Raw genomic sequence first — 14,257 nt, forward strand, 5'->3', positions numbered from 1 at the left:
GTGTTGTGTCTCTGTGCAGCTGGCTGGTGGTGAAGGACTCGTTCCTGCTGTACATGAAGCCCGACTCGGGCGCCATCTCCTTCGTGATGCTGGTGGACAAAGAGTTCAACATCAAGATGGACTCCAAAGACACGGAGACCAAACATGGCGTCCGCATCGACAGCCTGTCCAGGTGAGTGACGCTCGTCCTTCACACAGATGTTACCTACAACACACAACCTTTCCCCTTTGACGTGTGTGTGTGTGTGTGTGTGTGTGTGTGTCTGCAGGTCGTTGGTGCTGAAGTGCAGCAGCTACAGACACGCCCGCTGGTGGGGTCAGGCCATCGAGGGCTTCGTCCAGAAGCACGGCTCGGCCTTCCTCACCGACCACCGCTTCGGATCCTTCGCCAGGCAGGAAGTGAACATCCCTGCCAAATGGTAACCACGGCAACCAGCCGACACCATCCACATCCAGCAGCTGTCGATGTTTTCAGGTGTTATTTATTGGGAGTTGTGAAGTGACCCTCTGATAATGTGTGTCAACGAGGAAAACCTCCCGCCTGTTAAACCGAAGCTAATTAGAGCTGAACATCGGAGCCAGATGTCAGTAAAAAAGTCTAGACGAGGCCCGGTCCAGTTGGCAGAGAGTGTGTTTGTGTGTGTGTGCGTGTGTGTAAGTGTGCGTTTGTGTGTGTGTGTGTCTCTCGCTGGAGTAATCTGACACAAAGAGAGGGAAAGTGAGCCTCACCTGCTCATCACCTGTCTCCCTGCTGGGCAACACTATACTGTCTGTGAGACAGACAGACTGAGTGTGTGTGTGTGTGTGTGTGTGTGTGTGTGTGTGTGTGTGTGTGTGTGTGTGTGTGTGTGTGTGTGTGTGTGTGTGTGTGTGTGTGTGTGTGTGTGTGTGTGTGTGTGTGTGCGCAGCTGACTGGTCCACTATAAAAAGCATATTGAAAGAACAGAAGATGGACTGATTGAAAAGTGAGAGGAGGAAGTGTTTGTTTGTGTTCCTGCTGTCTAAAAGTGTGCGTGCCTGCGTGTGTGTGTGTGTGCGTGCGTGTGTGTGTGTGTGTGTGTGTGTGTGTCTTTTACAGGTATGTGAATGGGAAAACATACATGGAGGACGTTGCTGATGCTCTTGAAGAAGCCAAAGAGGAAATATTCATCACAGACTGGTGGTAAGTGTGTGTTTTGTGTGTTGTTTGTGTGTCTTTAAATGCGATCGCACTAAGAAGAGGTCTGGCAGAATAATAATGAAGTGTGTGTGAGTGTGTGTGTGTGTGTGTTCAGAGTGCACTGAGTGCAGTCGGCGGTCACCTCTCAGGAGGTTTTCTGGTCAAACAGATCTGTTACAGTCTGAGGCTCAGACTACTGTCACACTAGTACACACACACACACACACACATTTACATGCAGAGTGTGTGTGTGTCTCTCTCAGTGATTTACCGTGTCAGAAAATACTCCATTACAACTGAAAGTCCTGCAGTCAGAAACAGGAGAGTAAAGTCTGGTAGAAAGATGTAAAGACGACAGAAGACGAAGCAGAAAACAACAGAGACGTTTGGTATTTAAGGATGAAAGAGAGGAAACAGAAGTGGAGATCAGCAGGACGTCATGACGTCTCGTGTGTGTGTTTGTCTGCAGGCTGAGTCCAGAGATCTTCCTGAAGAGGCCTGTTGTCGAGGGCAACCGCTGGCGCCTGGACAACGTGCTGCGACGTAAAGCGGTGAGCAGGAAACTGTTTCTTCACTCATCTCTTCGAGTCTCCAACCGCTCGAACTGACTGTCGGTATCTGTGTCGTTTCCTGCAGCAACAAGGAGTGCGGATCTTCGTGATGCTGTACAAGGAGGTGGAGTTGGCGCTGGGCATCAACTCAGGATACAGCAAGAGAACGCTGCTGCACCTGCACCCCAACATCAAGGTGAGCGCCCAGCTCCGCCTCCACCCGTCCGATCGTACGTAGAGACGCGTTTCCTGTCTGAACGCTTGACTGTTTCCCTTCTGAAGGTGATGCGTCACCCGGACCACGTCTCCTCCGCCGTCTACCTGTGGGCGCATCACGAGAAGATCATCGTCATCGACCAATCGGTGGCCTTCGTCGGTGGGATCGACCTGGCGTACGGTCGCTGGGACGACAGGGAGCACCGGCTGACGGACGTTGGGAGTGTCACACTGTCACACATGGAGCAGGTAACACACACACACACACACACACACACACAGCTGAAGTGACGTTGTTGGTGTCACCTGATCGTTGTCCAACATGTAGTGAGGACAGGACACCTGCACCACCTGCACCACCTCTCTGCCCTCCGCCTCCCCGTTTAGGTCTTTAATTTCAGCTCGAGCAGGAAAGTGTTTAAGGTTTAAAATCAGGCAGATTCGTTCATGTTTTGAGTAAATAACAGTTGAACATGTCGTCCCAAACGTCACAGCGCCGCCCGGATAAAAATCACATATCTTCATGTTTCCTTGATTTTACATTTTTTAAATGAACTGAGGGATTAAAATCTCCTTCATGTGTTGTGTTGATGAAGAAACTCTAGAAATAACATTGAATTCTCTATAAAAATCATTGACACAAAGAACAAAACAGACCAACCTTCAGATTTTAATCAAAAAACTGTGAAAGATTCAGTTTTGGTCCTGTGATACTGACTGTGCTGGATTTATTTTAATTTGTAAAGAATCATTTTAATGGACACAAACTTGTTTTTAAAAGTCTTTATTTTCATCTACATGTTCTATTGTTTCTGTGTTTTCCGTTTGCTTTTATTTTGACTTGCACCTGTAGTGCATCTACAAAAACACTCTGACATCAATAACACCGTTTAAACAAGAGCTGTTAATCACGACGCTAATGCTAAAAATGTCTGATTTCTACACACTGATGATGCAAATGAAACACAGAGAGCACCTGACACCGACCGTCAGATTTTCTTTCACACAGACGTTGATGTTTTATTTTTAAAAAGACTTGTCTTCCCCCTCAGGCTGGATCGGCCTCCGCCAACATGGCGTCCCCGTCCAACGGCCGCGGCGCCGCTCCTCAGACCAACGGGAAGGGAATCTTCACGGTGACGGACTCGTTGGACCAGCCCAAGCTGAAAGGACAGGGGAGGACAAAGAGGACGAGGTTCAGCATCAGGAGACACCTGCAGAAACACGGGCTCGCCCACGCCGACAGCGACAGCGACCTGGAGAGCGACGAGAGTGAGTTCTTTAGATGTTATTGATGATGGAACAGTGATGTGCGGCTAGATTCTTAATCAGTATCAATCAAAATGATCTTTAGATTCAGATTGTGTGATTCTCACAGTATTTACAGTCGACTTAAGGATAAAATAAACAACAACACTTAAAAGATGGCATAGTTAGCTCACTGTTAGCATGTAGCTTCAATCCCAGACCTGCTGAGTTTATTTTCTGCGTCAGAGATCCTTTATTGATTTGTTTGTGAAGAGGTGTCACTCTGGACAGATTTGAGAAACTGAACTTTGTAACAAACAAACCCTCTCCTGCCAAATGCCACCGAGATGAAGTCAAACTGTTGTTGTGAAAAATCTTTATAAATGAGAGTCTGAAAATGTAAATGACATAAAACCAAACATCTGTTGATTTTTACTGATCCGGATGTGAAAGTCTAACGATAGCAGAGCAGCTAATGGAAGCTAATGTGTTTTCTGGTCCTGACTCGTTGGTGTTTAAAGCTCCTCGTGAAGCAGCCACAGCCTCGATGTGTGCTGCCGTCTCAGTGTTTGTGGCCGTTGTGTTTAGGATGGTCCAACAGCATCAGCAGCCAGCACAGTCTGATCCCCAGCAGGCTGGTCGAGCTCCGGACGGCCTCTCCTGTCGGCCAGTGTCAGGCTGGTGAGTCGGTGGCGGCGGCAGTGTTGAAACCCCGTCTCCCAGAGTGCTTTGCTGTGGTTCTGATCTGGAGTGAACAACCTTTGTTTCTCTGTGTGCGAGTCTTGAAGCTTCTTTTTTCCTCCGATGAGACAAAAGATCAGTTTGGAAAATGTGGAGCAGGAAGCGTCGACTCTGCTGCAGTCAGGTCGATAAACAGGAGTGAAGATAAATCCATGATTTAATCCTGACAGTTAGAAAAACAATCAGAACAGAGTCTGATGTGACTCTGAGTGTTTATCCCTCCAGAAGTTCTGGATCTTCAACATTAAAACACTGATTTGACAAGCAGCAGAAATGGAAAACAAGGATCAGATTAGCTGAACTGGACCAGTACCAAGAAACAACCCGCCTGCCATGTGGCCTTACACACATCAGACCGGCCTGAGGTTTTATTTGATCAGATGCTGCAGCCTGTAATCACGTTTCCCTCCTTTTTAAAAACAAACTGATATTTCTGTGAGCTCACAGAAACGACTTGTGCAGTAAAACAGATGTGTGAGGCTTTAACAGCCCTGAGGAGATCCGCTGTGTGTTCGCCCAGCTCGTCTCTGTTGATCCTGCTGTTGAGACGGACGGGAAGTGTCGGAGATAACGTGAGAAAAACAAGCGCTGCTATAAACTCAGAGACAAACCTCTCCGTCTCCACGATCCAGCTGTTCAAATCAGAGTATTAAAGTTTGTTTCCTCGTGTTTCAGGTGAGTAAAACAATCAGAATGTGTGTTGGGTTCCGCTTCCTCGCTGACTGTAGTTCTGCGTCTCCTCCAGCTGCTGTTTAATTCCTGTAAAAGTGCCGTCAGAGCATTTTTCCAAACACCACTCCATCACTGTCAAACTCAGCATGGTTCTGTTCTGTAAAGCCCGGTGGAGACGCTTCAGCTCTCAGCCTCCATCTTCATTTTCACACCACGATGCTGCTACGTATCGGTGCATGGACGGTGTTTGGATCGACTGCAGTGTCCTCCAGTCGCCTCGTCCTGACTTTAAAATGACTGTATACTCACGTGTGTGTTTGCAGGAAGCGGTTCTGTTCGCAGTCTGCAGACGGGAGTCGGAGAGTTGTTCGGGAACACGCGGTTCTGGCACGGAAAAGATTACTGCAACTTCGTGCACAAGGACTGGATCCAGCTGGACAAACCATTCGATGGTGAGCGAGCGGCGATTCCACACGAGTGGGGAATGTTGTTATCTAACGTCCTCCATCATCCTCACGCTCCTGCTGGTTTTTTGTAGATTTCATAGACAGACACACGACTCCCAGAATGCCTTGGCACGACATCGCCTCCGTGGTTCATGGGAAGGCGGCTCGAGATGTGGCGAGACATTTCATCCAGCGGTGGAACTTCACCAAGGTCAGAGGTCACACAGCAGCAGATGATATGCTGATCTGTTAAAGAGTTCTGTGTGTCATGCTGCAGAGATGTTAGCATGCTAACCGGCTAGCTAACTTGGCTAACAGCAGCTTGTCACTGCAGCAGTTAGCGGTCATGCTGACTCTGTCATCACGATATTCCAGAGCTCAAAGTGGCGTCTTCAGACTGTATTTTCATCTGCAGTTCTTAAAAAAACAAAGAAAAGCAGCAAATACTTGACATTTGTAGCCAGAAAAATAACTGAAACGATTCATTGATTCTCAAACTAGCTGGCAGGCGACTTTTCTTTCAAGCTCCTCCAGAGAAATGCCTAAAAACATTTTCATATTCAGCGTTTATCAGTAAGAATAACACACCCGGAGCCTCATGCAGCGCTGACGGGACTCTGTGTTCATCTCTGTTCTCTGTTTTCTCACCAGCTCGTGAAGCCGAAGTACCGCTCCATGTCGTACCCGTGTCTGCTGCCCAAGTCTCACACCACCGCCGGAGAGCAGCGATACCAAGTCCCAAACTGCGTCCCGGCCAAAGTGCAGGTTGGTTCTGTTTGAGCTTCACGTGTCGGGATGGGAAGTGATAAAATGTTTCCTTATTCTGTTAATGTCCCTGATCAGTCACAGTCGAGCTGCTGCGTCAGACACAAGACGTTCAGTCTGCGTTCATACTGCAGGACAAAGTTGACTGAAATACTTCACACTGTAGATTCTGCATGTCGTACGTAATGAGGACTAAACTGAACTTTCTGAAAACATGCAGAATGCCGTGAAAGCTTCTTGACCAATCGTCTGTCTGCTCTCAGATCCTTCGCTCGGCCTCTGATTGGTCGGCCGGCATCAAATACCACGAGGAGTCGATCCACAACGCCTACGTGCACGTCATCGAGAACAGCCAGCACTTCGTCTACATCGAGGTAACTGACCCGCGTGTCAGAGGGGGAATGTTAACAAATCACACATCAGAACACCTCACACAAGGTTCTGATCCGGCTGTTTAACGGGTAATCGAAAACCAGGTAACCATAGCAACAGGGAGGATGGTGGAACTATCCTTTGGAGGTTGGAGAGCTGGTGGGTAGTTCACAGAAGCTGGGAGATTACAGCTTCCTAGTAAATATGCAAAACCGAGGGCCAGTTCTGCCCGTCACGTGGAGTCGGACTAGTTCTGTTCTGTTCTGTTCTGTTCTGTTCTGTTCTGTTCTGTTTGGCTGCGAATAGAAAACAAATCAGAGCTCCTGATCGTTAAAGACGTTTGTGTGTTTGTTTGTTTGTCGTTCTTTCAGAATCAGTTCTTCATCAGCTGTGCAGACAACAGACACGTTTTCAACAAGATAGGAGACGCCATCGCTGAACGCATCATCAAAGCATACAGGTAACACACACACACACACACACACACACACACACACACACACACACACACATATACAAACTTTACCACATATTTAATGAACACACACTTCTGGGCTGCTGTGTGTGTTTAGCTACATACACAACAGAATAACATACACAACAATCACACACACTGACACGAGTTCCCAGAAACACACACACACACACACACATCCTGTTGCTGTGTGTACTGTGTGACTGATAGACTGCTTCCGCACCATAAGTCGTGTTTGTTTTGGACTCTGTGAGGATTTATTGGAATATTTGCTTCAGTTTTGTCATCGGAGATGTGTGAGCCAATCAGAGGACACACACGCGGACACACACGTGGACACACACATTGGTACACACACACACCTGACCTGTACAAACAGCTCAGGGCTGCCGTCGTAAATCGAGTAGTTTCTCTGGAGGCTGATATCAAGGAAACATGAAGTGTGTTACAGTGAAGAACAGCTGATGCTAAGCTACAAAGCTAACACTGCTAACTTTACACAAAGCGTACGTCTCCACCATCTTGTACGATCAAATGCTAGGAAATTGACAGTAACTTGGACACTTTTGTCTGCTGATCATCATCATCATCATCATCATCATCATCATCATCGTCTGATTTCCAATCTTCAGGGAGGGTAAGAGGTACCGAGTGTACGTGGTGACGCCTCTGCTGCCGGGCTTCGAAGGAGACATCAACACTGGAGGAGGCAGCGCCATCCAGGCCGTCATGCACTTCAACTACAGGTGAGTGTGTGTGTGTGTGTGTGTGTGTTTGTGTGTTTGATGAGAAAGCTGTAATGCACCCACCTGCTGTTTGAGTTTATTTGTTGAGGGTTAAATCCACTCATAGCTTAACGCCACACCTTAACTGATTAACCACAGAGCTGTAAACCTACGAACAGCATGTACGTGTGTGTGTGTGTGTGTGTGTGTGTGTGTGTGTGTGTGTGTGTGTGTGTGTGTGTGTGTGTGTGTGTGTGTGTGTGTGTGTGTGTGTGTGTGTGTGCATGCCGTTCCTTTTGAGGCCAACATTCATTGTCGATCCTGCATACTTGAGTAAACACTCGGCCCTCCCTGTGCAAACACGGCGACACACAGCTTGTATTGTGAGGAATGTGGCTGTGCAGCTGATCCGCCTCTCTGCTCCCTGCAGGACCATGAACAGAGGAGACCACGCCATCATCTCGCAGCTCCGGAGAGAGAGTAAGTCTGAGGCGACCACGGTCACATCGTATTCAGACCAAAACCTGCCTCCAACCTTTGACTTTTCCAAACCACCAACTAAGCGAACGTTGTAACAGCGTCCTGCTGAAGTTGTTTTCACAGTTTTCACATCTTGTTTTACCGTTTTCTCCCTCGTGTGGCATCTGTCTCCCAAAGTGGAGTTGCAGGCCTCTCACTTCACCTGAATCAGTCACAATCAGTCACAGTTCCCTGCAGCTCGCTCAGTATCTGTGTCCGGCTGGGCCTTCTCTGTCGCAGCCGTCACTTCTCATGCATCTTTTCCCAGCGTCACATTCAGGGTCACATCCTAACCCAACCACACCGGACGACCTCCCACGTGACTCCATCAAGGACTTGGAGAAAATAACAGAAAGACAAAGAGGGAGAAATGTTTCCCAAACACTGAGAGAAAATGATTAATGAAGTGGATGGATTCTCTCCTCAAGTACTGAAATTTGGTATCGGATGACAACATGTTCACGGTACTTTTGCAGTTTGGTCGGAGCCGTGAAAGTCTCGAAGTTTGATTCCATATTATCCAAAATCAGACCTGATAATCATCCAGGATGAAATCTTTTAAAAGGTTAAAATAATTATCTCCTCAAGGCTTGTTTACCTCACTCATAATAAAAATATGAAAACACAGCTAAAGAATAATCATGGCTTTAAAATACAAAGAAAACCATGAAGTTCACGCCCTTAATTTGAAAGAGTTCTGTTCTGAAGTAAGTTATAAGGACTGAAAATATTTAACGACTGTCTAAAATTGTATTTATACCAAATGTTACATGAGTTTTCTATATTATTAAAGAGAAATAACATTTGTAAGGTTCTAACTCACTGAACAACACTTTTAAAGAATCTTATTTTTTGTTCATAAATACACGAAAGAGCTTTTTGAGCTGCGTCTCTGTACGTATGAACCAGATGTGGAAGCTGAAATGTGGAACTGGTTATTTCAGTCTGTCATTGAAGCTCAGCAGAACCGAACCGAGACCCAGTTTCACCCCAAAATGCACACACACAAAACCACACACACATACACCAACAAGAGCCAGAAACAAAACCTGCACATCTGCATCTGGTTTTATGTGTTTTTACAGAAGTCTGTAATCACGCGGCTGGTTTCTACGTGTTTCACTGCGTTAATATCAGATCTGTAGTCAGCTGTGAATACAGAGGGAGGCTGTTTGATCCCTGAACTCTCTGACCGGCTGTTTCTCGTTCCCAGTGGGAGATCAGTGGATCAACTACATCTCCATCGCCGGTCTGAGGACTCACGCTGACCTGGAGGGGAAGCTGGTCACCGAGCTCATCTACGTCCACAGCAAGATGCTCATCGCCGACGACAACACCGTCATCATCGGTAAACTCTCACACCTCCAGCCTGTCGCTCTCTCTCACCTGTACTGTACACTCAGCCGGTGTCGAGGCAGCGGCTTGAGTTTCTCCATTACAAGATTAAAAAGATGACGGACACAGTGAAATATTCCCCCGACGCCGGACTGAACATGTATAATAGAGGAGAAAAGAAACGAGAGCTGCTGACAGACGGAAAGTGACGAGAAAATATCACAAACCGGAGAGACGGTCGGCGGTGGGGAGGTTTCACTGAGCTGCAGATTAAAGCAACCACATCTTTTTTTTTTTCTCCGCTGGTTCAGGTTTTTCTAAAACCTCATAATTTCAGTGTTTCTGCTCGTGAACTGAACGTTTGAAGGTTTGATCTCTGCTTCTCATAAAGCAGCTGTTCCCTTTTTATAGGATCTGTGTCGACTCGTTGAGAAACAGAGTAAAAGAAAGTTTGACATTTTAATTAGAGGGTTTTTTTATTTCCTCTTTCATCATCTCGTCACTTTCATATTTGAGTTTTTTACAATAAGATTAAATGTGTTTCTGCATATGTTTTTTATACGGTGACATAAAAATACACATACTTACATAAATCATAAACTTAATGCTCTTAATTTGAAAGTGGTGAGTTTTGCAGCAAGTTATACAGATAAATGGTATTTTTAAGGTCCCACCTCTGTGAACAACACTTGCAGAGTGTCTTATGTTCTCCAGTAAATCTGGTGTTGCAGCTCCATCTGCTGGTGCAAACTGATCCGACTCGTCTCGTTCCCTGGTGTCGCTGCAGGTTCTGCCAACATCAACGACCGGAGCATGCTGGGAAAGAGGGACAGCGAGGTGGCGGTGATCGTGGAGGACTCGGAGATGGTGACGGCGGTGATGGACGGGCAGCAGTACCAGGCTGGGAAATACGCCCTGCAGCTCCGGCTCGAGTGCTTCAAGTACTGAAACCTCCTGCTGGTTGTTTTTAAACCTCCATCTGTGTGAAATGCACTTTTAGGTTTGACTTAAAGGAACAGTTCACCTGGTTTTTGGAGATTAAAGAGTCTTTACAGGCAGTCAGTGATCAAGACTTAAATCTAAAATCTTTTCTCGTCGCTCCAACAAAAAACAAAGTTAATGATCCTCCTCGTCTTGCTGGTGACCGCTGAAACCCCACTCAGGGACCTCTGTTGGTCCGTAGACCCCAGTTTGAAAACCTTACAAAGTGGGAAGAACATCACACGTCTCTTCTTCTTTACTCTTCCAGTAACTGTACATTTCATCATCACGTCTGCTTCCCGTTTCCAAACATCACAGCTCGCAATTTCCTGCATTTTATGTGGCGTTTCCTTTTTCTGGTGCCGTCGTTGTTGCTTCACACACTTTCTGTTCTCTCTCTCTCTCTCTCTCTCGCTCCCTCCATCAGGACCATCCTGGGCGGTCACACCGATCCCTCCATCGACGTGTCCGATCCAGTCAGCGACCACTTCTACAAGGAGGTGTGGATGACCACCTGCGCCCGCAACGCCACCATTTACCAGAGGGTCAGTCTGGTGTTTCACCTCGTACGCTCCAGAACTTCAGGGTTGTTTAGTCGCAACCTTTTATAACTCCAACAATAAAAATGATAACGAGTGATGTTACTGTCACATCATGAAATATGAACTGTGTTTATCTCTCAAACTATTTTAATTCACCAGAACTTCGTCCAGCTCGTCTTGTAAACTCTGCCGCTCATGTTCAGAGATCCTCCACAGAGGACCGGTCCAGTTCTCGATATGAAGCCGTGGTTCTGTCTCTGACCCGCCCGCTCTCTGTCCTTCAGGTGTTCCGCTGTCTGCCGTCCAGCGACGTCCGTAACATCCTGGAGCTGGAGGGCTACCTCGCCAAGCAGGGCCTGGACAAGGAGGACCCGGCCCGGGCTCACGAGGAGCTGAAGAAGATCCGCGGCTTCCTCGTCCAGTTTCCTCTCCAGTTCCTGTGCGAGCAGAACCTGCTTCCTCCCATCGGCTCCAAGGAGGCCATGGTGCCCATGGAGGTCTGGACCTGAGCCGGAGAGACTCACTCAGGCAGCATGTGGAGGGCTGACAGAGCGCGGAGGCCCCGGCTGCTGCCATGTTGGAGGGAAACTGCTGCACAGCCTTCAAAAAACATAATAATATTGATGATAATATCTGACTTGTGTAGTCACATGTCGTCTGAACAGAACCTCAGAGTCCACGTCTCACCAACAACAACAACACGGTGCTGAACTGCAGAGTGAAACATCAGAGCAGAGAAGTTCGTTTGAAAGAGCTGCGGAGATAAAAGCTGCACCTGTGGTTGGAATATGCAAATAACCAAACTTTTATCTCAGTTGTCATATGAAAATACGTAGAAACAGCCGGGATCAGCTGATGTTCTTAAAGGAACAGTTCACCCTAAAATGTAAATCCAGTCATTAGTGTCCTCTGCCGGAGTACGAGACAGTTCTCTCTTCTGTTAGCAGCATTAGCGTCCAGAGCGACCTCCAAAATGGCGGCAGCGAGCAAAGCCTCTGTACCAGCAGTGCCACTGGACACACACACACACACACACACACACACACACTCATGTACATACAAACATGGAGGGCAGCCGACCAGCAGCCGGAGCGTTGAACTCTTCAGTGCCTCACACTCGGCCTCGTGTTTACAAGACAAAGAAAGACTAAAATGGACGTCACCACCGAGCGATCGCTCGATACTCTCCTTTATTTTTAAACGGCTCGCTCCTTCATTCTCTAGAGAAACACTATGCAACGTCCCGGGCCGGCGAACGCAGCTCTGACTGTTCTGTGCGGAGAGAAAAAGACACTAAAGACTCGGCGGTGCAGAAGACGGGATCATATCTCTGAACTCCTGCTTTTAATATTTATGTCAAAACGAGAAATCACAAGTGCCAAACACGACGGAAACACTCATTCACATTCCTCATGCTGTGGATTCTACATGACGCCTTAAGTGACCTGGACTTCAGGGCTCGTTCAGCGCTCCATCAGAACGTCCCCGAGGTTCTGAACAGGTGATTCACCTTCCAGGAGGAGTGACGGACTTTGACTGAAGCGCTGCCGCTCTGTTTATGAACTACTCGTTCACGCATGATGAGTTCTTTACAATGCTGCGTTTCAGTGTCAGAGGGTGGGAAGTTCTCAAGAAAGCTGATTATTAACAGACGGTATTTGGTTTGTGAGGTGAAGTTTTAGTGTCACGTCTTCAGCTCCTGGATGTTTCTGTGCATTTAAAGCATCACTAATCGGTTTGTTGGCTAGTTGGGTGCAGCAGAACAACCTGAAAACACACATTTCCACCACACTTGGATGGACGACCGGTCTCAGATGAGATTGGAGCCCATTTACCTTCTGGCGTAACGGGACGGATCCTGGAACCTTTTTCTCGCGTTCTTTAATGTTACGAGATCGGATGTCTTTCCATACTTTTGTTAATTTTTCAGGGAACAGTGTAGGGACGTGAAAATAATCGGGTGTCTTTCTCTGGCTGGTGAGTACGATTTGACGCAGATCAGAACTTTTTTTCTTTCACCTCATTCTTGAATGTTTTAGCTCCGCTTTTGGTCTCCACCACCTCCTGAAGTAAATATCTGCCTCTTTAGCTGCTAATCGCTCCTCTGAATTCACCAGCTCTTCTCTCAGTGTCTCTGTTTGCTGTTGGCTTCTGAGCTGATGGAGTTCAGGAAGTTTTTAAAGGCTTTTGTCCGGCTACACCTGGAAACAGCGCTGACACACAAACCAACGCGCTTTAAAACTAAAAGACACATCTTTACATGAATGCTAACTTCTGAATTATTCTGTTGTTGGCGCTGGTGTTGCAAAGACAACTGGATCATTTCTGATTTCCTCAGAGTCGCAAATAACAACAACACAGAGCACAACAAGACTTTACTCAGTCATGTCGTCTGTGATGGAGACGCAGATCGTCCTCGTAGACTTCGTGATGAAGAGCAGAGTGGAAGTGAAAATTATTGGGGAACCGATCTCAAACACAAATGTTTATTTTTCTGTAGCCATCGCGTTGTGCAGTCAGTCCTCAGAAGAGGATTCGGGCCTCTGGCATGTTTATTTTGACGGTTCTGACTTATTTTCTAGAAGAAAAAAAAAGTCTAAATAATGAGAATAAAGTCAGAACTCAGTTTCTGTTTTGTGTCTTCAGTGGTTCTGATCCTCTCAGTAACCTCATGACACCTTAAATCAAAAGACTTTGTTTCTGCTGCCCCCAAGTGGCCCAAAGCTCAGTTTACTGCAGGTTAAAGATACTGATGAGTGCAGATAGTCGTCAAATCGACGGTCTGCATTGTAACTCCAACATCAGATCATCAGTTGTCTCTGGATTTTCCCATTTTCTGATATTCCTGAAACGCAGCGTCAGTGTTCCTCAGTGTCTTCCTCGTTGGTCTGTGATCTGCATGACACTGTTCTGTGCTGTAACTCTTGAATCCTGTATCCTGACAGCATGACAGCAGCTCGTTGCCATTAAAACAGATAAAAGCATGAATGTTTGCCTTTAAAGCCATGAACGTCCCTGATGCTCCACAGCGTGCCTGTCCACCACCTGAACCTTCTCTACTCGTCTTAGTCATGGAAAAAAGTGGGACCTTAAATGTCTTCTTCTTCTTCTTCTTCTTCTTCTTCTTCTTCTTCTTCTTCTTCTTCTTCTTCTTCTTCTTCTTCTTCTTCTTCTTCTTCTTCTGGCTCTCTACCTCCCTGTGTTTCTACCTCCAGCTCCTCTGCATGTTTTCTGATCTTTGGGGATGAATTCAGTGAATATTTGCAGCTTCCACGTGAAGAAAATGTTTGTTTTTTAAATGTGCTTTTCTGTGCAATACCAGCGTGTTTACATCCACGACCAGACAACGTGGATAGAAATGATCTGAAGATTATTGACTAACTGCTCGTGGATTCATCCCAGGTGAACCTGAGCTGCAGAGGTGTGGACACCCTGACGTTCTGTTCTCTGTCCGGCTTTAATCACTGTGTCTCTATAAAAATGCACTATTTGCACACAGACTGTTGTTTA

At 46.8% G+C, this 14,257-nt stretch overlaps 1 protein-coding gene across 6 annotated transcripts in view; it reads left to right on the forward strand.

The window, feature by feature from the left end:
- The window catches only part of pld1b (phospholipase D1b), a 31,868-nt gene extending 18,133 nt beyond the window's left edge, over positions 1-13,735 (forward strand). For 5 of the 6 annotated variants that reach the window (XM_037080033.1, XM_037080034.1, XM_037080037.1 and 2 more), the window contains exons 9-26: positions 20-172; positions 270-419; positions 1,079-1,162; positions 1,629-1,710; positions 1,796-1,906; positions 1,993-2,175; positions 2,979-3,198; positions 4,911-5,039; positions 5,126-5,244; positions 5,685-5,798; positions 6,062-6,172; positions 6,542-6,630; positions 7,278-7,391; positions 7,801-7,850; positions 9,103-9,237; positions 10,012-10,165; positions 10,633-10,750; positions 11,032-13,735. In XM_037080033.1, coding sequence (XP_036935928.1) covers positions 20-172; positions 270-419; positions 1,079-1,162; positions 1,629-1,710; positions 1,796-1,906; positions 1,993-2,175; positions 2,979-3,198; positions 4,911-5,039; positions 5,126-5,244; positions 5,685-5,798; positions 6,062-6,172; positions 6,542-6,630; positions 7,278-7,391; positions 7,801-7,850; positions 9,103-9,237; positions 10,012-10,165; positions 10,633-10,750; positions 11,032-11,256 — 2,341 coding nt within the window. In that variant the 3' untranslated portion in view covers positions 11,257-13,735. Of the gene's footprint in view, positions 1-19; positions 173-269; positions 420-1,078; positions 1,163-1,628; positions 1,711-1,795; positions 1,907-1,992; positions 2,176-2,978; positions 3,199-3,762; positions 3,856-4,910; positions 5,040-5,125; positions 5,245-5,684; positions 5,799-6,061; positions 6,173-6,541; positions 6,631-7,277; positions 7,392-7,800; positions 7,851-9,102; positions 9,238-10,011; positions 10,166-10,632; positions 10,751-11,031 lie in introns of all 6 variants that reach the window. The other variant, XM_037080038.1, reaches the window with a different exon arrangement.
- The last annotated feature ends 522 nt before the right edge of the window (positions 13,736-14,257 follow it).

Source organism: Acanthopagrus latus, chromosome 19 (genome assembly GCF_904848185.1).
Source record: "Acanthopagrus latus isolate v.2019 chromosome 19, fAcaLat1.1, whole genome shotgun sequence".
NCBI lineage: Eukaryota > Metazoa > Chordata > Actinopteri > Spariformes > Sparidae > Acanthopagrus > Acanthopagrus latus.